The 24,627-nt window shown below is 35.2% G+C and overlaps 1 protein-coding gene across 1 annotated transcript in view; it reads left to right on the forward strand.

Moving 5' to 3' along the window:
- LOC104852737 (butyrophilin-like protein 8) overlaps window positions 1–24,627 on the forward strand; it is a 52,893-nt gene that overhangs the window by 27,157 nt on the left and 1,109 nt on the right. The window contains exons 2-6 of the mRNA XM_010610517.2: window positions 15,813–16,088; window positions 21,805–21,918; window positions 22,520–22,540; window positions 23,762–23,788; window positions 24,063–24,089. Of these exons, the coding sequence (XP_010608819.1) occupies window positions 15,842–16,088; window positions 21,805–21,918; window positions 22,520–22,540; window positions 23,762–23,788; window positions 24,063–24,089 (436 nt within the window). The 5' untranslated portion in view covers window positions 15,813–15,841. The remainder of the gene's footprint in view (window positions 1–15,812; window positions 16,089–21,804; window positions 21,919–22,519; window positions 22,541–23,761; window positions 23,789–24,062; window positions 24,090–24,627) is intronic.

Consider the following 24,627-nt stretch of genomic DNA (forward strand, 5'->3'; position numbering starts at 1 on the left):
ATATAATTTTATATATAATTATATAGATATTAATTTTGAGATAAGGTTTGGCTAAGTTGCTCACAATGTGCTTGAACTTGTGATCTTCAGTTCTGGAGTTATAGGCTTCTACTACCATGCCTAGCTAATCGTAAGATATTTAATCTTAGGTCATTTGCTTTGAAAAAATCATAATGCATTGTCAGTTCATTTGTGTGAATAATTCTGTGATTTTATCACATCTGTAGATAGATTATACAGCCAATACCAAATGATATAGAACTATCTCACAACCATAATAATCTCCTTCCGTGCTACACTATTATAGTCACACTCAACTTTCTCTATCCCTGCAACCTACCAACATTTGGATGTTACTAAGATGTTTTCCATTTCCAAAATTTTGTTATTTTAAAAATGAAATATAAATAGAATTATATAGCATGTGACTTTTGAGATTAACTATGGTATTCCCACTTTACATCATGCCCTTGAAATACTTTTAACTCATGACTTCTGTCAACAGTTGCATCTTTTTTATTACTGAATAGGATTGTCAGGTATAAGTGTACCATAACTTGGTAAACTACTCATCCATTAAAGAATATTTAAGTTGTTTCCATTTTGGACTATTACAAATTAAGATGCTGTAAACAATTGTATGCAGATTTTCTGTGGTCAGAAGTTTTATTTTGGAGTGAGAAATTTCCAGGAGTGTAGTATATGATAGTCACATGTTTATTCTTTTAAAAAAGTACTTACAGTATTCGCTTTCCTATTGCTGAGAGAAAATATGTAATACCTACAGCTTAAAGGAAGAGAGATTTATGTGGCCAAGAAGTTCAACGAATTCAGATCATGTTCAGCAGTCTCCAAGGCAGGATCATAATGGTAAAACGATGTGTGTGATAAAGTGAAGTTTCTTAGTTTCTGTCAACCAGGAAGCAGAGCACTGCAACAGTGCCAGAGAGGAAGAGGCCAGGGACCAGATATAGATCCCAAGGTCATGCTTCCAGGAGAAACCTAGACACATCCAGAAATACACTTTACTAATCCCCTAGGCAGCTCCCAAGCCAATCAAGTTGACAATTATGCTTAAGTCTCAATTGACAAACTGTTTTTCATACAGGATGCAATATTTTACATTCCTACAAGCTAGGTACAGTTATTTCACTTTCTTTCTTACCGGAATTTGGTACTCTCAGTTTTTCACCATTCATGTTTTACAATTTTGTTAACTTTTTTGAAGAAAAATCTTATTCTATTTCTTTTTTATTGATGTTTTTCTATAGTTGTGTTCCAATTTTATTTATCTTTGCTGTAATCTTTATTATGTCCTCCCTTCTGCTAGCTTTGAGTTCAATTTGGTCTTATATTTCATAGTCCTTAAATTGTTCAATTCCATTGTTAATTTAAGATCTTTCTGCCTTAGCACCACTTTCTTTGTGTCTCATAAAATTTGCTATGTTATACTTTCCTCTATAATATTTAAAAACATTTTCTCATTTCCCTGTGCATACTTTCTGGCTCATTTTTAAGTGTGTTAATTCCCACAAATCTGTGAATTTTCCAATTTTCCTACTATTTTTGATTTCTAACTCTATGTTATTGTTTCAGAGAAGATACTTTGTATGATATACATGCTTTAAAATCTATTATGACCTAAATTTGTGGCCTAATGTGGTATAACCTAGAGAATATCTATGTTTTTTTGAGAAGAATATGTATTATATTGATGTTGGATAGAGTTATATATATCTGTTGGATTTTATTAGGTTATTGTATTGTTCCAGTCCTCTGTTTCTGTATTATCTCCTATCTAGTTCTTCCACCTGTGACTGAGTAGGTTAGAAGTGTTCTAAAAAATGTGGAACTATTTCTAACTTCATTTCCATCAGCTTTTGTTTCATGTAATTCAGAGGTGTGTTAAAAATGCATATGTTTATATTTATTATATTGTCTTTCTGTATAAACCATTTCTTTATTTTTTAAAAATTAATTTTATTGGTACATTTTAGGTATACAATATAATGACATTAATTGGAGATATAATGACAATATAATGACAATATAATGACAATATAATGACAAAATTGGAGATTTTTACCTTTCCATGATATTTCTTAATTCTTATTTTTCCCTCTTCCCCAGCCCTCCCTGAAACCTCTTCACCCACCCTATCTACAAAGGCCTTGTTTCCATTTTTCTCATATTAATACCATTCCCTTCTTTCCTTTACCCAAGCACTACCACATGCCCTTCCCCTTTGCACTTTTTCTTCCTGTTTAACATTATCTATTATACATTTTGATCCTTATTTGAACTTTCAGTTTCTCACACAGAGAAACTATTCAGTATTTACATGTGTCCTATTTATTTCACTTAAGAGAATCACCTCAATGCGCATCCATTTAGCTATAAATATCTCTAATTTTTCATTCTTTGTGACTGAGTAGTACTCCACATTTTTTTAAACACACATTCTCTTTATCCAGTGTCCAGTTGATGGGCAATTGGGTTGTCACCATGTTTTAGCTATTACAAACTGTGCCGTGAACATGGGTGCACATATATCACTGTGGTATGCTTCTTTTAATTTTTTTAAGCAGATATCCTGTAGGGAAATAGATGGCTCAAATGGAACCACTAATCCTAATTCTTTTTCTTTTCTTATTTAATTTTCTTGGTACATTTAAGGTATACAATATAATGACATTCATCATTGGGAATTTTCACCTTTACATAATCTGTCTTGGTGCTTAATTTTTCCCCATTCCCTGCCCTCCCTTCAACTCCTCTACCCCTTGATATCTACAAAGACTTTGTTTCAATTTTTCTTTTTCTCATAGTAATTCCAGTTCCTTCTTTCTTTTTCCCTAGCCTGCACGCTTTCCCTTCCCCTTTGCACCCTTTCTCCCTATTTCGCACTAACTATTGTACCTTTTAGTCCTTACATACACTTTCAGTTTCTCACACTAGAGAAACTATTCGGTATTTACAAATACATGTCCTATTTATTTAAGTTAAGAAAATCGCCTCAGTGTGCATCCATTTAGCTATAAATGCCTCTACTTCTCATTCTTTACACCTGCGTAGTACTTCATCATTTTATTTTTAAAACGAATTAATTAATTAAAGTGCCAGGGATTGAACTCTAGACCTTGCACTTGTAAGGCAGACAGTGTAATGACTGAACTAAATCTCTGGCCTCATTTTATTTTTTTTCAAACACATCTTCTTTATCCAGTCTCCAGTTGATGGAAACTTGGTGGTTTCCAAATATTAGCTATTACAAACTGTGCTGCTATGAAGATGGATGCACATATATCACTGTGGTATGATCATTCTAATTCTTTTGGGAAGATACCTAGTAGGGAAATACCTGGGTCAAATGGGACCTCCAATCCTAGTTCTTTGAGGTATCTCCAGACTGTTTTCCACAGTGTTTGAACCTGTCCACACTGCCACCAAAAGAAGGGTTCCTTCCCCCGACAACTTTGCCAGCATTTGTTATTGGTTGATTTCTTGATAGCAGCCATCAGAATTGTTCTCATTTGCATCTCTCAGATGACTCGTGATATGGAACATTTTTTCATATGCTTCTTCACTATTTCTACTTCTTTGCTTGAGAAGTGTCTGTTCATTTCAGATGCCCATTTTTGGATGGGTCTTTAAATTTTGGAGTTCTGGTCTTTTTAAGTTCTTTATATGTTCCAGATAGCAGACCTTTGTCTGAGGAACAGCTAGTGAAAATTTTTTCCCACTTTGTGGGATGCCTTTTCATGCTGTTCATCATTTCTTTTGCAGTGCAGAAGCTTTTTAGAAAGAAGATATCCCACTTGTTGATTGTGCTAGTTCGCGTGCAACTGAGTTTTTGTTCATATAATCTTTTCCTACACCATCTTCAAGAGTTGTACCTAACCTCTCTTCTAGCTGGTTTAGTGTTTCTGTCTCAATATTTTGATTTTTAATCTATTTTGATTTTAATTTAGTGCATGGTGAGAGATATGGGTTTAGTTTTAATCTTTGGTGAGTAGAAATTCAGTTTTTGGTCACCATTTATTCATCCAGTGAGGATTTTGGCATCTTTGTCAAAGATCAGGTAGCTGAGTGTGTCTGGATTTTTTTCTGCATCTTGTAATCTGTACCAATGGTCCTCAGTCAGTTTCTTTTCCACTACCATGCTGTTTTTATGACAGTAGCGTTGTAGTATCATTTTGAGTTGGGGATTGTGATATCCCTTACTTTGTCTTTGTTGTCTAGAATTGCATTTGCTCTTCTAGGTCTTTTCTTGTTCCAAATGAATTTTTGAACTCTTTTCTCAAGGTCTGGGAAGTATGCTGCTGGGATTTTAATTGGACTGAGTTGAGTATATATAGCATTTGGAAACATGGCCATTTTCACTATGTTGATTCTTCCCACCCAGGAGCAAGGAATGTTTTTCCTTTTTCTGATATCTTTTTCCATCTCTTTATTCAGAGTTTTATAATTCTGAAAGTAAAGGTCTTTTACTTCTTTTGTTAGGTGGATTCCTAGGAATTTCAGTTTTGGGAGTGCTATTGTGAAAGACATTGTTTTCCCCACTTCCCTTTTAGTGAGTCTGTTGCTCTTGTACAGGAAAGCTATTGATTTTTGTGTGTTGACCTAGTATCCAGCTACTTTACTGAATTTAGTTATTGAATCTACAAGACGTTTAATGGGGTTCTTGGAGTCTTCTTTGTAGAGTATCATGTCATCTGCAAATGATGACAATTTGACTTATCTTCCTATTTTATTCCTTTTATTTCTTTCTGTTCCCTAATTGCTGTGACCAATGTTTCCAAAACTATATATGTGTGTGTACAAATATATATTTGTATATATATACATATATATACAAATATATATTTGTATATATATGTATTTGTTTGGTTCTGAGGATTGAGCTCAGGAACTTGCCTTTGTGAAGAAGGTGGTGAAGTCACTGAGCTAAAATTCCTGGCCTACTTTTAAAAAATTCCAATACTGCATTGAACAAGAGTGGTGATAGTGGACATCCTTGTCTTATTCCTGATTTTATTGTGAAGGATATCAGTTTTTGACCATTTAGTATGACATTGGATACTGGTTTTTCATAGATGCCTTTTATCAGATTGAGGTAGAGGAGGCCTATTTAAGTTTTTGTAGGGATTTTATCATGAATGCATGTTTGATTTTGTCAAATGATTTTTCTGCATCTATTCAGATGATCCTATGCTGTTTTTCCTTGGCTCTGTTAATATAGCATATTACATTTATTGATTTATGTATGTTGAACCATCCCTGCATCCCTGGGATGAATCCCACTTGGTCAGGGTGTTGTATCTTCTTCACATTCTTCAGCATTCTATTTATGAGTATCATATTAAAGATTTTTGCATCTATGTTCATTAGTGAGATTGGCCTACAGATCTCTTTTTTGGTTGGGTCTTTCTCTGCTTTGGGGATCAAGGTGATGCTTTCTTCCAGGAATTAATTTGGGAGTATTGCTTCTCTTTCAATTTCATTGAAGAATTTATTTTTTCTCATTGAGTTTATTGGTACATTTTAGGTATACAGTATAGTTACATTCATCATTGGGATCTTGTACCTTTACGTGACAGATCTTGGTTCTCTTCTTTTCCCCTTATCCCTGCCCTTCCTTCACCCTCATTAAAGAATTTAAACAGTAGTTGCAGTAGTTCCTCTCTAAAAGTCTTGTAGAACTCAGCAGTGAAACCATCAGGACCTGAGCTTCTCTTAGTTGGTAAATTTCTAATTACAATTTCAATATCATTCATTGATATTGGGTTGGTTAAAATATTTAGGTCATCTTCATTCAACTTTGGTAATTCATACATATCTGAGAATCTGTCATTTCTTCTGTATTTTCCATGTTATGACATATAGGCTCTCAAAGTTCGTATTGATGATCCTCTGGATTTCTGCTGGGTCCACTGTAATTTTACACTTTTCATTTCTGATTGCATGGATATGGGCCTTTCTTTCCTTTTCTTGATAAGGTTGGCTAGGGATTTGTCAAGTTTGTTTAACCTTTTAAAGAAAAAGATTTTGGCTTCATTGATTTTTTACTTTGTTCTCTTAGTCTCCATTGCATTGATTTTTGCTCTGATCTTTACAATTTCCTCCCTTGTATGAGCTTTGGGTTTTTCCTGCTCTCCTTTTTCTAGAAGCTTGAGGTCTAGCATCAGCTTGTGTACTTGATCTCACTCAGCTTTCCTAATATGAGTAGTCACTGCTATGAATTTCCCTCATAAGACTGCTTTCCTTGTGTCCTATAGTTACTTGTATGTTGTATTGTCACTGTCATTTTATTGTAGGAACTAATTTCTTCTTTAACTTCCTCTGTGACCTACTGGTTATTCAGAAGTGTGATGTTCAATTTCCATGCTTTTAAAAAATGTTTGTGGTTTCTTTTGATATTGATTTTCAATTTTATCACACTATGGTCTGATAATATACAGGGGATAACCTTAAGCTCTATAAGCATGTGGTCTATTTTGGAGAACAATTCATGTGCAGCTGAAAAGAATGTGTATTCTGATTTTGTGGGATGGAACACTCTGTAAACATCTGTTAAATTCATTTGTTCAAAGGTTTGATTGAGTTCTACTCTTTGATTGTTAACTTTTTGCCTGGTTGATCTATTTGTGACAGTTGGGTATTGAGATCTCCCACTAGTATTGTATTACTGCTGGTATGATTTTTTTCTTTTATTGAGTTTATTGGTACTTTTGGGTATGCAGTACAAATGCATTCATTATTGGGATCTTGTACCTTTACATGATAGGTCTTGGTTCTCATTTTTCCCCCTTGTCCATGCCCTCCCTTCACCCTCTCTTCCCTTCCCCATTTACAAACACTTTATTTCCATTTTCTCCTATTTTTTCCCTTATTACCTTTGCCCCACCCTTCCCACTTTCCCTACACCTTTAAATGCTGGTGTGATTTTTAATGTCCATTAGTATTTGTTTTATATAGTTGGGTGTGTGCCTATATATTAATAATTGTTATCTCTTCCTCTTGGATTATTCCCTTTACAAGGATATAGTCTCCTTCTTTGTCTCTCTTAATCAGTGTTGGTTTGAAATCTTATTTGATCTGCAAAAAGGATAGCTACTCCTGCCTTTTTGGGGGGTTCCTGTCACATAAAGTATTGTTTTCGACCCTTTAACATTCAGTCTATACATTTCTTTTGGAATTAAGTGTGGTTGTTATATATAGCATATTGTTGGATCTTGCTTCTTGACTCATTCTGCGAGTCTGTTTCTCTTGATTGATGAACTGAGACCATTAACATTGATGGTTATAACTGATATATATTGACTTATCCTTGTCATGACTTTCTCTTCTTGTTGGATTCTCCTCCCCTTTTGCATTTCATTTCTTGTTGTGCCTGATGGATTCTGTCTTCTTGGCTTCTTGGGTTGTGATCTTCATTGCCTTTTCCTAGGATGTTGCTTAAAATTTTTTGGATGGCTGGTTTGGTATTCATGAAGTTGCTAAGGTGCTCTTTGTCATGAAAGTATCGTATTTCTCAATCAATTTTGGAAGATAGTTTTTCAGGGTACCTCAGTCTGGGCTGGAGGTTGTTTTCCTTTAGAGTTTGAGATGCATCACTCCATGCTCTTCTTTCCTTGAGGGGTTGTGTTGAGGAGTCTGCTGTTATTCTGATGGGCTTTTCTTTGTACGTGATTTGTTTCTTTTCTCTAACTGCTTGCAGAATTGTGTTCTTCTGTTTGGTTTCTGGAATCTTAACTATTATATGCCTATGTGCAGATTTTTTTGATCATGGCTAGTTGGAGTCTTATTATATGCCTCACTTATCTGTATGTTAAATTATTTTCCCCTATTTGGGAATTTTTCTGACTTAACTTCTGTGAACAGTTTTATTATGTCATCAGCATTCTCTCTTCTTTTTTGACTCCAATCCATCTTATGTTATTCTTCTTTCCATTGTCCAGCAGCTGCTGGATTGAATTCTTATTGTCCTTACTATTTCTAAGAAATTTTTCTAGTCACTAATTTCTTTTTTTCTTATTTTTAATTGAGTTTATTGGTACATTTTAGGGATACAGTACAGTTACATTCATTATTGGGATCTTGTACCTCTACATGATGAGTCTTGGATCTCATTTTTTCCCCTTGTCCCTGCCCTCCCTTCACCCCCTCCTCCCCTCCCCATTTACAAACACTTTATTTCCATCTTTTCATTTTCTCACATTTTTTTTCTTTTGTCTTATTACCCTTCCCCTACCCATCCCAACTTCCCTACACCTTTAGCCCTTTTCTTCCCATTTGGCAATGTCAGTTATCTCTTTAGGATCTTATATACCATTACAGTTTATTCACACCAGAGAAACTATTCAGTATTTACACGTGTGACTCATTTATTTCACTTAGGAGTATATCCTCAATATGAGTCCATTTTCCTATAAATGACTCTAATTTCTCATTCTTTATGTCTAAGTAGTATTCCACTGTATAGAAAAACCACATGTTCTTTATCCAGTTTCCAACTGATGGGCAAATGGGCTATTACAAACCGTTTGCTGTAAACATGGGTGCACATACATCACTGTGATATGATTCTTTTAATTCTTTTGGAAAGATACCTAGCAGAGGGATGGCTGGGTCAAATGGAGCCTCTAGTCCCAGCTCTTTGAGGTATCTCCATATTGATTTCCACAGTGGTTACACCAGTCTGCACTCCCACCAACAGCAGAGAAGGGTTTCCTTCTCCCCACAACCCCACCAACATTTGCTATTGTTTGATTTCCTGATGGCAGTCATTCCTTGTGGGGTGAGGTGGAATCTCAGTGTTGTTTTCATCTGCATCTCTCAAATGTCTGGTCACTAATTTCAATCCTATCTTCTGTATCTGAAACTCTGTCCTCATATTTGCTCATTCTGATAGGTAATTTTCAGTGGAGTTTTTAATCTCCTAGAAATCTGTTTGCTTCTGTTTCAAGGATTCTATTTATTTCCTATGTTGGAATTCAATCATGTTTCTCAACTCCTCTATTTTTTCTTATATGTGTCTGCTCTAGATTTATTAATCATGTGTTGTACCATGGGCCTAATCTCTGCTGTTATCTGTCTAATTATTTCTTATTTCATTTTTTTCCTGATCCTCTTTTGTCAGTTCAGGGCATTTAGGTGCTTGAGTATAAGATTGTTCCATGATGTTATCATTTAGGGTTGCCTTAGGTGATCTAGAAGTCTGGTTTTTGGACTTATTTACATATCATCTCATTTCAATAGATGCTGTCTGTGGTGACTTTTTTCAGGTGACTTTTGGTTTACCCAGTGGTCTTCAATTCTCAACAAGCCACCAAATGGCCTTTTCTCTGCTGCTCACCAGTACACTAACTCCTGGGTCCAGCATGGTGTCCTTTTGGATCCCTGAGCTAACCTGTTCTCTGGGAGGACTTCTGGTTGGGGCCTGTGCACACTTGGGATGGTATCTAGGTGTGCCATAGCTGGGGTCCCTATGTAGCTAATGTCTTAGAGACCCTTTGCCTGGCTGCTGTGTAATCCAGTTCTTGTTGTCTGTAGGATTCTGGCTAGGGGCTCCACGTACTTACCATGGTATCATGGCAAGCCTCTGGCTGTTATTTGTGCATATGTGTAGCTCTTTTCTGGAAGAACTTTGGCTTGGGTGTGTTTGCAACATTGTGGATTATCTCTTCACACTGTTGCTGTTTCTCTTGCTATACAGAAGTTTTTAGTAAGAAGAGATTCCACTTGCTGGTTCTTTTTGGTAGTTCACATGCAACTTATGTTTTGTTCATGAAACCTTTTCAGACAGCAAAGTCTTTAAGCATTCTACCTATATCCTCTTTTCCAGCCAATTTAGTGTTTCTGCTTTAATATTTAGATCTTTAATCCATTTTGATTTTAGTTTAGTGCATGGTGAGAGATATAGGTCTAGTTTTAATCTTTGTCAACTTGAAACCCAATTTTTTCCAGCACTATTTATTGAAGAGGCTATCTTTCCTCCAGTGAAGGTATTTGTCTCCTTTGTTAAAGATAAGGTTTCTGAGTGTGTTTGCAGTTGATTTTGCATCTTCTAATCTGTTCTACTGGTCCTCAGGCCAGTACCCTGTCGCTTTTACCACAGTAGCATTGTAGTATAGTTTCAAGTTGGAGATTGTATACGCCTTACTTTGTCATTGTTGCCTAAAATTGTTTCTGCTATTTGAGGTCTCTCCTTGCTCTAAATGAGAAATTTGTTGCTATTTCTTTAATAATTCATCATCATCTCTCTGGCTGCTTTAAGGAATATTTTCTTATCTCTGGTGTTAAGAAGTTTAGTATATTTTGGTATGTAATTTTTTTAGTTTCTTTTATTCGGTGTTCACAGAGCTTCTTCAGTTTGAAGTTTTTTGTTTTTCAAACTTTGAAAGTTATCAGTCATAATTTCTTAATAGACTTTTATTCTCTCTATTTTTCTGTGACTCTAATGATATTTGATATTTTTCAGCAGTTCTGTCTGTGAGGTTGGCCTCCTCCCTCTCCTTCACTTTTTTCGTATCCATTTCTTTATTTTCTTCTAAATATATTTTTTTCATTTTTATATTATATAATATATGGTGTTACATTCCTGATTTCACTGAATCTACCCTATTTTCTCTCTTTTTCAGTATTGATGCTATTCAGTGAATTCTGAATTTTGTTTACTCTATTTTTCAGTTATACAACTTCCATACTTCATGATATTAATATTGTCTGAGATTTTTCATTTATATCAATAAAATATAATTGATTATTGAAACATTTCTATTATAGCTAAGTAAAAGTTATATATAGATTATTTTTTTAATTTTTAACTTTATTTTACTTCTTATTGAGTTTATTACTACATTTTAGATATACAACCCAGTCACATTCATCACTGGGATCTTGTACCTTTACATGACTTATCTTTCTTATTATTTTTCCTCATTCCCCACCCCTCACTTCATGCTCTCTACCCTTCCCTGTTTACAAAGACATTGTTTCCATGTTTTTCCTTTTCACATATTTTTTCTTTTCCCTTTTTACCTTTCACCTGTCCTTCCCACTTCCTCTACTCTTTGAGACTGTTTCCTCCTATTACACAATATGAATTATATATTTTTATCTTCATGTACACTTTTAGTTTTTAACACCAGAGAAACTCTTTGGTATGCATGCAATATCAATTTCATTTAAGATTATGTCCTCAATGTGCATCTCCTTAGCTATAAATATCTCTAGTATCGTATTCTTTATGGCAGAGTAGTACTCCATTTTATTTAAAAAAGCACATCTTCTTTATCCAGTTTCCAGTTGATGGGCAATTGGGCTATTTCCAAGTTTTTGCTATTATAAACTGTGCCACTGCAAACATGTGTGAACATATATCACAATGGCATGATTCTTTTAATCCTTTTGGAAAGATGCTGAGCAGAGGAATAACTGGGTTAAATGGGACTTTTAATCCTAGTTATTTGAGGTATCTCCATATTGATTTCCACAGTGGTTGCACCAGTCTTCACTCCCACCAACAATGGAGAAGGGCTCCTTTCTCCCCACAGCCCCGCCAACATTTTTATTGGTTGATTTCTAGATAGCAGCCATTCTTTCTGAAGTGAGATGCAATCTCAGTATGGTTTTCTTCTGCATCTCTTGAATGACTAGTGATATTGAAAATAATTTCATTTGTTTATTTGTTGTTTTTACTTCTTTGTCTGAGAAATGTGTGTTCATTTCAGATGCCCATTTTTGAATTGGGTCTTTATGTTTGGAGAGCCTGTTTTTTTCAGTTCTTTATATATTCTAGATAGCAGACGTTACTCTGAGAAACAGTGAGTAAAAAATTTTAACCACAATGTGGGTTGTCTTTTAGCTCTGTTTGTGATTTATCTGGCAGTGAAGAGGTTTTTTTAAAAGATGAGATCCCTGTTGTAAATTATCTGTGCTCATTCCTGTGCTACTGAGGATTTATTCATAGTCTTTTCCTATCACAATATCTTTGAGAGGGCTGGGGATTTAGCTCAGTGGTTCCGGCACCTGCCTCACAAGCACAAGGACCTGAGTTCAATCCCCAGTACCAAAAAACAAACAAACAAACAAACAAAAACCCCACCAAAAAGCAACATCTTTCAGAGTTCTATCTAACTTATCTGCCAGCAAGTTTAGTGTTTCTGTTTTAATATTTAGATCTTTAATGCACTTGGATTTTAGTTTGGTTCATGGTGAAATATATGGGTCTAGTTTTAATGTTTGACAAGTTGAAAGTCAGGTTTTTTTTTTTAACCACTTATTAAAGAGGCTATCTTTCCTCTAGTGAGGATGGGTGGCTCCTTTGTCAAAGATGAGCTAGATGAGTATGTCAGGAGTTGTTTCTGCATCTTCTAATCAATTCCACTGATCCTCAGGTCTGTTTTTCTTTTTTTTTCTTACCAATAGCATGTTGTTTTTGTCACAGTGGCTTTGCAGAATAGTTTCAAGTTAGGGATTTTGTTACACCCTGCCATGTCTCTGTTGCCTAGAGTTGCTTTTGCTATTCTAGGTCTATTCTAGTTCCAAATGAATTTTTGGATTGTTTTCTCTCATTCTGTGAAAGATGCTGTTGGGATTTCAGTTGGGATTGCACTGAATCTGGATAGCAGTTTTGGAAGTATGGCTTTTTTTGCTATATTGATTCTTCCTGACCAGGAACAAGGGATATCTTTCCACTTTCTTATATCTTCTTCAGTCTCTTTTTTCAGAGTGTTGTAGTTCTCAGTGTAGAGATCTTTTGTTTCCTTTGTTACACTGATTCCTAGGTACTTCATTTTTTTTTTTGGATGCTATTGTGAAAGGGATTGTTTCCCTAATTTCACTCATTGATTCTGTCATTTGTGTGCAGGAAGGCTATTGATTTTTTAGTGTTGACCTTGTATCTAGCTACTTTACTGAATCTGTCAAGTAGAAGTCTTTTGGTTGAGTTTTTGGGTCTTCTATGTAGAGTATCATATCATCAGCAAATAGTGACAGTTTAACTCCTTCCTTTCCTTTCTTTATTGTTTTCTTTCTCTTGTCTAATTGCTGTGGCTCATGTTTCCAAGAGTATATTGAAGAGGAGTGGTGGTGGTGGACATCCTTGTCTTGTTCCTGATTTTAGCATGAACGTTTCTAGTATTTGACCATTTAGTATGCTGCTGACTGTTGTTTATTAATAGAGAGCCTTTTTCAAGTTGAGACAAAGATAATCTATTCCAATTTTCTGGAGGGTTTTTTTTATCATGAATGTTTGTTGAATTTTGTTGAATGCTTTTTCTCCATCTATTGAAATGATCATATGGTTTTTGTCCTTGACTCTGTTAATATAGTGTATTGCATTTATTGATTTAAATATATTGAACCATCCTTGCATCCCTGGGATAAATCTGACTTGGTCAGGGTGTGTGATCTTTTAGATGACGCACTGTATTTCTTTTCTTTCTTTTTTTTTTTCTTTTTTTGTATCAGGGATCAAACTCGGGTGGCAGAACCACTGAGCTAAATCCCCAACAATAACCCTCTTTGTTCTGTTTGACAGTACATTAGTGAGGATTTTTGCATCTATGTTCATTGGAGAGATCGGCCTGAATTCTCTTTCTTGGTTGTGTCTTTTCATGGTTTTGGTATCAAAGTAAAACTTACTTCCAGGAATGAATTTGGAAGCATCACTTCCCTTTCAATTTCAATGAAAAATTTAAAGAGTAGTGGCAGTAGTTCTCTGAATGTTTTGTAGAATTCAGCAGTGAAGCCATCAGGACATGGGCTTTTCTTTGTTGGTCAATATTTAGTTACATTTTCAATTTCACTCATTGTAACTGAGGTTTTTAGAACTTTTATATATTCTTCATTGAACTTTGGTAATTCATATGTATGTAGAAATCTGTCCATTTCTTCTCTGTTCTTCATGGTTTTAGAGTACAGGTTCTCAAAGTAGGTATTGGTGATCTTCTGGATTTTTGCTGCATCTGCTGTGATTTCACTGTTTTCATTGCTAATTGCATGAATTTTTCTTTTTTTTTTATAAGGTTGGTTAAAGGTTTATCAATTTTATTTATTCTTTCAAAAAACCAACTCTTCATTTCATTGACTTTTTGTTTCATTCTCTTAATCTCCATTGCATTGATTTCTGCTCTGATATTTACAATTTCCTCTCTTGTATGAGTTTTGCATTTCTCTTGCTCTTCTTTTTCTAGGAGCTTAAGATTCAACATTAGGTTGTTTATTTGACCTTGGTCAGTTTTCATAATGTGAGCATTCACTGCTATGAGTTTCTCATTTAAGACTGCTTTCATTGTATCCCATAGATTCCTGTATGCTGTATTGACATTATCATTACATTGCAAAAATTGTCTAATTTCTTCTTTAATTTCTGCTGTGACCCATAGGTTGTTCAGGAGAGTTATTCAATCTCCATTTTTTATGAAGTTTTTCTCACGCTATTGATCTCCAGTTTAATTGCACTATGGTCCGATAATATCCATGGCATAACTTCAATTTCTTTGCATTTACTTAAATATGTTCTATGAGCTAGCATGTGGTGTATATTTGAAAGTAGAATGTATATTCTGATTTGGTGGGGTGGAACACTCTTGATATGTCTATTAAGTCCATTTGTTCAAGAGCTTGGTTTAGTTCTAGTATTTTGTGGTTGATATTTTGGTCTAGATCATCCATCTTTTTGTGACAGTGGGGTATTTATGTCACCCAGTACAATTATATTAGTGTTTATTTCATGTTTTATGTCCCTTAATATTTGTTTTGTAAATGGGGGCATTAATTTTTGATGCATAAATATTTATGATTTTCATCTCTCCTGTTGGATTGTTCCCTTTTCAAGGATGTAGTTACCTTCTTTTTCTCTCTTAATTACTTTTGGTTTAAAATTTACTCTGTGTGCAAATGAGATAGCTACCCTTGCTTTTTCCAGGTTCCTTTTTCATGGAGAATTGTTTTCCCTCCCTTTCTTTTTAGTCTATGAGGTTGTTTATTTGTTTGTTGTTTTGTATTAGGTGTGTTTCTTCTACACAACATATTTTTGGATTTTGCTTCTTATTCCTTTGTACCAGTCTGTTTCTTTTGATTGTCTAAACAATATCTGAATTATATCCTAGGAAAAGACAATGAAAGTCAGAACTCCATGAGGCCCAACAGTGCAAATCCAATAGGCAAGAAACTAAAGGGAGAGGGAGAAAAATAAAAAAGAGCCAACAACAGGAAAATAACATGACAATAATCAGTTGATACATATCTGTCATTAATTTAAATATCTACTTTATCTTGATGTTGACATCAGTTACTAATCCGAAGTCTCTTTACCTGAGACCTTGGGCAGATTTTTTCATGTTGTTGTTGCTGTTGTTGAAGCTTCTTATGGCAAAAGGAAATGGGGGAATTTGCTTGTCCTTGTTTTAACTTTTTTTGATTTAGCATGACAGCAAATAATTAGTGGCTTCACTGCTATTTTGATTTTAGTTCACTGTTGTTTTAATGAGGTATTCTTAGATGTGGCAACTCAGCTTTCTTTCTATTTATGCCAAGCTCTGGAAAAGTTCCTTATTAGGAAATGTCTGTGTTACTTCTTCACATTTAGTGCATAGGTGTGTACAATGATATAGTAAATGCACGTTGCCTGAACAAAAAACATGTAAGTCCTAGCCTATAGCCAGCTCTGTTACAAATATATGTGTTTGCAAAATATAGATAATGGGTGAGAATTATGGCTATAGGGTTGATGAACCTGGAACAGAATAACTGTGACTTTGGGTATCATCTTGGTTTTCATGTTTTTCTTGTTTTCTCCCTAGCACTGGCTTCAACTCCTCTCATTTCCATCATGGGATATGGTGATGGAGGCATCCAGCTACTCTGCCAGTCCTCAGTTTGGTTATCCCAGCCCATAGTAAAGTGGAAAGGTCCACAGGGTCATGGTTTATCTTCAGATTCCAAGATAACTGCGGGTAGACATGGCCCATTTGATGTGGAGTCCTCCTTTATAGTCCAACAGAATTCTGGGAGCGTAGCATGTTCCATTCAGCCCCCTGACCAGAGCCAAGAGATTCAATCCAGAATATGGATAAGAGGTAAGTTGGATGGTTGGATGGCTGTGTAAGTTAGAGTGAGAACAGGAACATCTATGTGCCCTTCTTATTTAGTATTTGTCAGTTTTAATGATTCATTTTGAAAGACAAGGTCAAAGAAATACTAAAAAGAAGTAATGTTCGACATTATAGGTGCAGGCTGGTTTAAGTAAAGTTGAATTGTTTCCTTCAGTACATGATCACCTATGTGATGTATTCATCCTAACTACACTCTTCAAGAAGTAAACAAATAGAAACAAGAAAACAAAGTTTACTCTTTGTTACTCACAAGCTAACTCTAGGAATGAGGGAAGAAACTTTACTAGTTTGAAGTTTATTCATTTTAAGGAACATGTATTAAACCATTACTCTAGGAACAGAGTAGGATAAATGCATAGGTATGCCAGTTATTAGAATGCAAGATAACTTAACTTGCCCCTTAAAAGGAAAAAAATGCACACTGATTAAAAAACAGCTATTATCATTCATAACAGAAAAATAAAATATATATGAACTATTTCTTGAAAAAATGGAAAATAATTCAAGCAGTAGTAAAGATATGCTTTATAGATACATTAGTGTCAAGAAGAACAAAGGTATTTTTAGAAAAAAATGTTATTAGAGTCATTACATAGAAAAAATGTTTATTTACCAGATGAATATAAATATTTAAAATATATAACACTGTTTTGGATATTGTTAGAAATGAGCCCAGACTCAAATTGATGCTGGGAAGAATGAATTCAGACAAGAGAACTTGATAAGGCAAATTTTAAAGTTCGTTTCTGCAGAAGGGTATGAGTGCACTCAGACATGAGGCAGCAGGCATGCCAAATGGCAAGGAAGCAGGGATTTTTAAGCCTTCTGGCATGGGAAGCAACTATCTTTTAAATTCATTTGATGAATTCAATTGCCTTACAATCTGTCATGGTTGGGTAGTTTTAAGTGATATAAGGGGAAGATCTGAAGGGTTGCTGAGGGGAAGGAAGAGTTGGAGGGGCATTGGGGGTGGATAGAAAGTCCTTGGCTATTGATAAATTGTAGCTCTGTTTGAAGAATTTAAACTGAGCATGCATTTCCCATAATTTCAGTGTTTTTGGGAGAGGTTACCTAGGGGGAACTAGTGTCTAAGATGGAGGCACATGTGTTTATATCTTTTGATAAAAAAGACAAGGCCACAGTGTCTCCCAATACTAAGGATTGAACCAAGGTTTTCATACATGCTCTACAAGTGCTCTGCCACTGTACTACATCACTAGCCTTTCCTTAAAATTTTATTTTGAGGCCGGGGATTTAGCTCAGCGGTTTGGTGGCCTGCCTTGCAAACGCAAGGACCAGAGTTCAATCCCTGGTGCCAAAAAAATAAATAAATAAAATAAAATAAAAAATAAAATAAAATTTTATTTTGAAAAAAATATTATTTTGAGACAGAGTATTGTTAATTTGCCCAGGCTGTCCTTGAACTTGCCATCCACCTGCTTCAGTCTCCTGAGTAGCTGGGATGATAGGAATGCACCACTATGTCCTGTATCATTTATATATAAAACATCAATAGAGATGCAAGGAAAAACGAACATCCTATGAGTCCTAAAGCTAATCTAGTAAGTACAGATTAGTAGTAATATAGAATAGAATATTTTATCTTATAAATTAATAAACCTGAGTCTGTAGACATACTTAAGAGACTGTGCCTCACCAAAAATATTGTTTTGAGCATATAGGAAACATTTGTAAATTCTGACCATGTATAAAAGCCCATAAAATGGTTTTTATATGATATCAGGGAATTTGTATCTTTCAAATAATACCTTCTAAGCACAATTAACAATGAAAAATAATTTACTATTTTTATATGTTTCAAATTTTTAAGACAAACTTCCAAAATGAATGGCTATTGAAAAATCATAACAATAATTAGAACATTTCTGGAATTAAATGATAATGGAGGGCCAGGTATTTGGCTCACTGGTGCTGTGCATATTTTGCAAGTACGAGGTCCTTAGTTCAATCCCTGTAACCATAAAAACAAACAAACAAACAAAAAGTGTACATTAAGGAAGTCAAAATTAAATGTTTCAAAGCACTATTAAAATAGATTAACTTCTTTCTGCATCAGTCAAGAATAAAAAAATGACATAGGTAAACAGCGTAGGAAATAACAAGGGAATAATCAGGGACAGAACTAAAGATGCAGATGGTATTTGTTTTGAATAACTTTGTACTAGTTTATTTGAATATGACAAAGTGAAAAAGTTCCTAGAAGCATATAATATTTCCAGGTGATAAAATACAGAATGTGACTTCAGGAAAAGTAACTACCTGGCTAATTGTATAACATGGAAGAAATTGAATCAGCATTTAAAAGTCATCCCACCAAAATGACACCAGGGCTGTTTCATTTTATATGTAAAATAATCTACCAAATATTTAAGAAACAGAAAATTTCAGACTTAGGGCAAGTCTCATAGAAAATATAAAATAGGAAATATTAAACTCATTTCATTAGATAAGAATCATTTTTATACCAAATAGACAAATGGAATTTGAAAAAGTAAAAGTATTAATTGACCTTACTCAGAAACAAAAATGTAGATCTTTTCTAATCATTTGTAAACACAAAGCAAAAGTGTACAAAAAAACATAATGTTATCATGGCCAAGTTGGATTTATTATATAGAATGAAAGGCTAGGTTAATATTAAAATATATATTAATTTAATAATTACCTCAGATAAAGAGAAAAGTTGTACTTTTCTTAATAGATGTAAATGAAACCTAGATAAATTTCAGCATTTGTTCAATAAAACACTGATGAATTTAAAAATATAAGAAAACTTTTTATAAGTTTAGAAACAGAAGAGAACATTGTAATATGAAAAATATTTCTAATTATATCTACAGCAAAAATCATGTACACTAATATTTATATTCAAGAACTTAATGATGACTTATTAAATATTTTTTCTTAACACTATACAACAATACTAACCACTATAATAAAACAAAAATATGACTTTAGAAAAGAGGAAATAGAATAGCCATTGTTTATAAGTTACCTGATATATGCTCAATATTGAGATAATCTACAGTCTAATATTTTTAATTCAGGAAAAATTTCATTATGTTTATACTGTATAAGATTAATAAAAGAAATTGCATGTCTATACACTAGCAAAGACGGAAAAATAAGCATGTAATTGATAACAAAAATATTATAAAGGAGTATGTAAGTCCAATAAAACTTTTGCAAACTTTTGTTAAAAATGATAGAAGTGATCTTTAGATTTAAAGCAATTTCACTCAATATATCAGCAGTCTCCTTAAAACAGAATCAGATTTGTGGTTTACTTTTAACATATTTTTAGTTTTAAATTAACACATACAATTACACATAGATATGCATAATGTAATGTTCCTGTACATGTATACATTATATAATATTATATTCAGCATAAATATCCCTTTCTTTACTTCCCTATCCTTCTCACTGTCCCTACACCTTTGGTCCTTTTCTTCCTTTTTGCTAATGGTCCCGTTAGGATCTTGAGTATTATTTTAGTTTTTCACACTAGAGATACTATTTGTGTCTAGTTTATTTCAATTAATATAATATCCTCCAGTTCCATATATTTTGTTGTAAATGACAGCATTTCATTCTTCTTTATGGCTGAATAATAATCTATTGTGTATATACCATAGTTCCCTTTCTTTCCTCCTCCTTCTTCCTCTCCCTTTCCCTCATCTTCTCCTTCTTTCTCCTTTTCCCTCTTTTATTGTCTCCCTCCCCCTTTCCTCTCTCCTGCTTCTCCTCCTTCCTTCCTCCTCCCACTCCCCCTCTTCTGGTACTGGGGATTAAACACCCATGGCCTCCACTCTGAGCTACATCACCAGCTATTTTCATTTATTTCTTTTGAGACCAACTTCTCCACCTTACCCACAGTGGGCTTAAATGTATGAACCTAAACCTTCCGGAATGCCAGAATTATAAGCAAGCATCATATCTGGTTTATATCACATTTTCTTTATCCATACTTTTGTTAACAAACTTCTGGACTGATTTTATATCTTGGCTGCTGTGAATAGTGCCACAAAAAGCATGGGTAACCAGACATATTTTTGGGTATGCTGATTTCATCTCCTTACCCAAAGTGGGACAACTGAATCACATAATACATCTATTTACCTTTATAAGGAATTTCAATAGAGTTCTCCATAATGGCTGTTCTAACTTACATTTCCTTCACTTCTTTTGGCTAAGATCAAGTGTAGCATCTAGTTAACAATTCCACCAGTGGGGTATATGACAGTTCCTTTTTCTCCATATCAGATATTTTTTGTTGTTTATTTTTCTTTCTGAATTTAAGTGACATGATATCGCATTACATTTTTCTATTCATTTTCCTGATAGTGATATGAAGCATTTTTCTTATACTTGTTGGTCATTTGTTCTTCTTTTTAGAAGTATCCACTTAGACTGCTTGCCCATTTCTAACTTGTATTACTTGAATATTTTATAATCTTTTTGAGTTCCATTTGTATTCTTGCAATTTTTTGTTTTGGTACTGGGGATCAAACTTGGGACCTTTCACTTACGAGGCAGGGGGAAGAACCACTGAGCTAAATCCCTGGCCCTCCATTTATATACTAAATATCTGATTATATGTGAATATCTTTTCAGATGCATAGTTGGCAAGTGTTTTCCATCATTCTGTAAATTGCCCTTGAACTTTGTTGTTTCCTTTGTCACATTTGTAAATGTTTGGGTGTTTTTCCTGTGTATTTGTGTCCTATACAGAAAATCACTCTCTGTACCAATGTCTTGAAGTGTTTCTCCCAGGTTTCCTGTTAGTAATTTCAGAGTTTCAGTTCTTATTAGGTCTCTGATCTACCTTGAGTTGATTTTATTTTGGGGTGGGTACCAGGGATTGAACTTGCACTTGCAAGGCAGGTGGCAGAACCACTGAGTTAAATCCCAGGCCCTTGAGTTGTTTTTTCTACAGGATGAAAAGAAGTATCGAGTTTCAGTCTTCTGCATGTGATTATCTGGTTTCCTAGAAAAGGCTGCCCTTTTTCCAGTGTTTGTTTATTGGCACCTCTGTTGAGAAAAAGAGGCTTTAAATGTGTAGCTTTATTTCTGGGATCCACTTTTTGTTCAGTTGGTCCACATTTTCTTTACCCACTCATCAGATGATACACCCATATGTTAATTCCGTTTCTGAATTGTGGTGAATAGTGCTGCAATTTAAGTGGCAGAGCACATGGTCAAGAATTGTCACACAGTGAAATACGAACAAATTGAGAAGCTTAGTTGATATACCATGATGTATTTCAGAGCTGATGATTACTAGGTTTCTCTAAATTATTGGCACAGATAGAGAAGTGGACTAATGGCACATAACTTAGAACCTAGAAACATAATCAAACTGAAACAGAAACTTCATGTACACTGAGATTACATAGTGCGAAATGATACGTATAGGCGTATGATTCTGGAAATTTTATTCATTTAGAAGAAAATGAAATTAATCTCTATTGAATTATATATAAAATTAAAATGCTAACTAGATCAGGATTTATGCAGAAATGCAAGTTTTTAGGTTTATAGAAGTAATTATAGGAAAATGTCCTTTTTGTTGTGGGATAAGACACAATTCTTTAAATGAGAATCAAATTGCCTTCATTGATCAGAAGTCACTAATGATTATGAAATTGTTTTTCAGAGATCTTTTTCCGGCCTTCACCTTGGAGCCTGGCTTCCATTTTATTGGGCTTACTTTGTTTTGTTTTAAGTGTTGGTATCGTTGCAGTAAGGACATTTTTCTCCAAATATCAGAGTAAGTGAGAGATACAATCGGGGATCCTTTATTTATTCATAGTTCCAGGAGATCCAGGATCAGGGATGTTCCGGTGTACATCTGGAATCTGTTCTTCCAATCTCAGGCATCGGGGATCCATCAATCAGGGTCACCATAGGGCCGTGTTCTTCACTCTTCCAGGCTGGCCCACAGTGGCTCCCTAAGAAAACACCAACCTCTGCCATACCCCACTTCCTGCTTCACTGGGGGCATAAAATAAAGAGATATATTATTTTTTAAAACTTTCAGAATTGGTAAAATATTCCACAAAGGAGTAAGTATGACAGACTGACAGACAAAATAAGAGTTGAAACCCCAAGAACCAATTTTCTCTTCCTAGAGATGGTACTGCCACCTGAGGATACCAGAATCCCACTTTCTTGTCCAAACTGCCTTCTTGTTTTACCCCAGACAGAGAAACTCAAAACAGGGGCCGCGGGATATGGCACAGCTCCAGTGGGAGAGTCCGAGCCTAACCCTGTCCTTTAGCCCACTGATCAACCCCCTGAGCAAAGTGCCATATTTGTGTTTGTACCTTCTGCAATTTTGGGTTGGCCCCTGAATATTCTTTCTGTTTCAGGGAAATACTTGGCAGAACTGGGTAAGTAGCATCTTCTCGTATTCTGAGCCTTCCACACACATTTCTCTGGGGCCCCTTCCTGTTCTACAGCTTCAGCCACCTGTGTGTTATCTTAGCTCCAAACTGGATGGGAAGCATGTGCAGGGCCAAGACAGAAGCTAGTTTCCTTTCTCCATTAATTAACTAAGCAGGGCCAGGGATTTAGCTCCTTGGTTCTGCTGCCTGCTTCACAAGTGCAAGGTCCCTAATTCAATCCCTCCTACAAAAACAAAACAAAACAAAAACAACACTTAATTAACTAATGAATTGACCCTCAGATATGGGAAGGTTAGAATGGTCATCAGGTTCTAGAAGTACCCCGGAATTTTAGTAGGTTTTTCCCTTAGGTACATTTGGTTTTTGTTTTTTTCTAAATCACATGGAACACAGTTTCAAAATCCTTTCTTCTAGCTTTTGTTTTTTTTCCCTTTTTATTGAGTTTATTGATACATTCTAGGTATACAGTACATTCATCATTGGGATCTTGTACCTTTACATGACAGGTCTCGGTTCTCATTTTTTCCCCTTGTCCCTGCCCTCCCTTCTCCCCCTCATCCCCTCCTCATTTACAAATACTTTATTTACATTTTTCATTTTCTCATACTTTTTTCTTTTCCCTCATTCCCTTTCCCCTACCCTTCCCACTTTCCATGCACTTTTAGCCCCTTTCTTCCTATTTCACATTGTTAATTATCCCATTAGGATCTTCTGTACTATTATAGTTTTTCACACCAGAGAAACTAGTCAGTATTTACACATGTGTGACTTATTTGTTTCACTTAGGAGCATATCCTCAAAATTTATCCATTTCCCTATGAATGACTCTAATTTCTCTTTCCTTATGGCTGAGTAGTATTGCATTTTATAGAAATACCACATCTTCTTTATTCAGTTTCCAACTGATGGGCAAATGAGCTGTTTCCATGTTTTAGCTATTACAAACTCTGCTGCTATCCCTTAGGTACATTTGGAGGGAGAGAAACTATAGATTTTATGAGCTCTTAGATCACATGTGAACTCCAAATAGTGAAGCATCTGGGGGATGTTTCCCTCAACTCCTTCTGTCCAGATCTTTCTACATTTATCCAGACTTTTGAGCTTATTGTTCATGAAAACTACATAAAATGTTATTACATGCACAACTTTTCCTCCCACACCCATTTCCCTTCTATAATATCATTCTCTGCTTCTTTTTGTTTACAGAATGGAGAAAGAAGCATGCAGAGGCAGGTGAGAAAAGCTGTTCCCACCCATAGGCCCTATTCATATCTCCCTTCCAAGTCCTTAGTTTCGAGATTCACATAATCTGAGGCCAACGGGTACCCTCAGAGACAACTGGTGATGGAAATTATACAGTAAAGTACTTTTTGTAGTAAGGCCTCCTGACCATCATCAAATCTCAGGTAGGTTCATGACATTATAAAGGGGGTGACACCCTTGGTTCTTTCCCCTCACCTGCTTCTATCTGAGCACTGACCTGCTCATTCCATCTTCTTGTTTTCAGAATTGAAAAAGCACCAGAAATATGCAGGTACAGATGCCTTGGGAATGGATTTTAGTACAAAGGTTCAGCTGGGCATAGGAGATGTTAGACAAGCAGCCTGAGTGTCCTGCTAGTGACCAATCTGTGATGTCACCACCCACCCTAGGGTGCACCTTCCACCAGACACATTTCTCACTCTAGGTGTAAGAGAGAAAAAGACAAGAGTGGGGTTATCCAGTTTGAAGGTCTCAGACAACAGAACTGGAAAAATCGAGGTAATCAGTGCATGAACCAAGATTGAGGCTGTAGTAGAAAGAAATGAAACAGGGCCAGCAAAGGCTGAGTGGGAAAAGCAGAATAGTGTAATTTGAGTTCTCACAAAATCAAATAAGAGGCTTACTAGAAGGGATATTGGTGGGATTGTGGTGGGACTCTAGGAATTGACAGCTTCAGGGCTGCATTGGAATAAAGAGGAAGGATGGAGGGGCAATGTCCAATGGCTCTGAGACCTCACCTAAATCCACTCTGTCCACTCTATATTGGGAGGAAGTGACCTCTGGGCCCAATCCTGGTCCCCTTCCCACTA

The sequence above is a fragment of the Fukomys damarensis genome, unplaced genomic scaffold (genome assembly GCF_012274545.1).
Source record: "Fukomys damarensis isolate Sample0158 unplaced genomic scaffold, DMR_v1.0_HiC HiC_scaffold_31, whole genome shotgun sequence".
Lineage (NCBI taxonomy): Eukaryota > Metazoa > Chordata > Mammalia > Rodentia > Bathyergidae > Fukomys > Fukomys damarensis.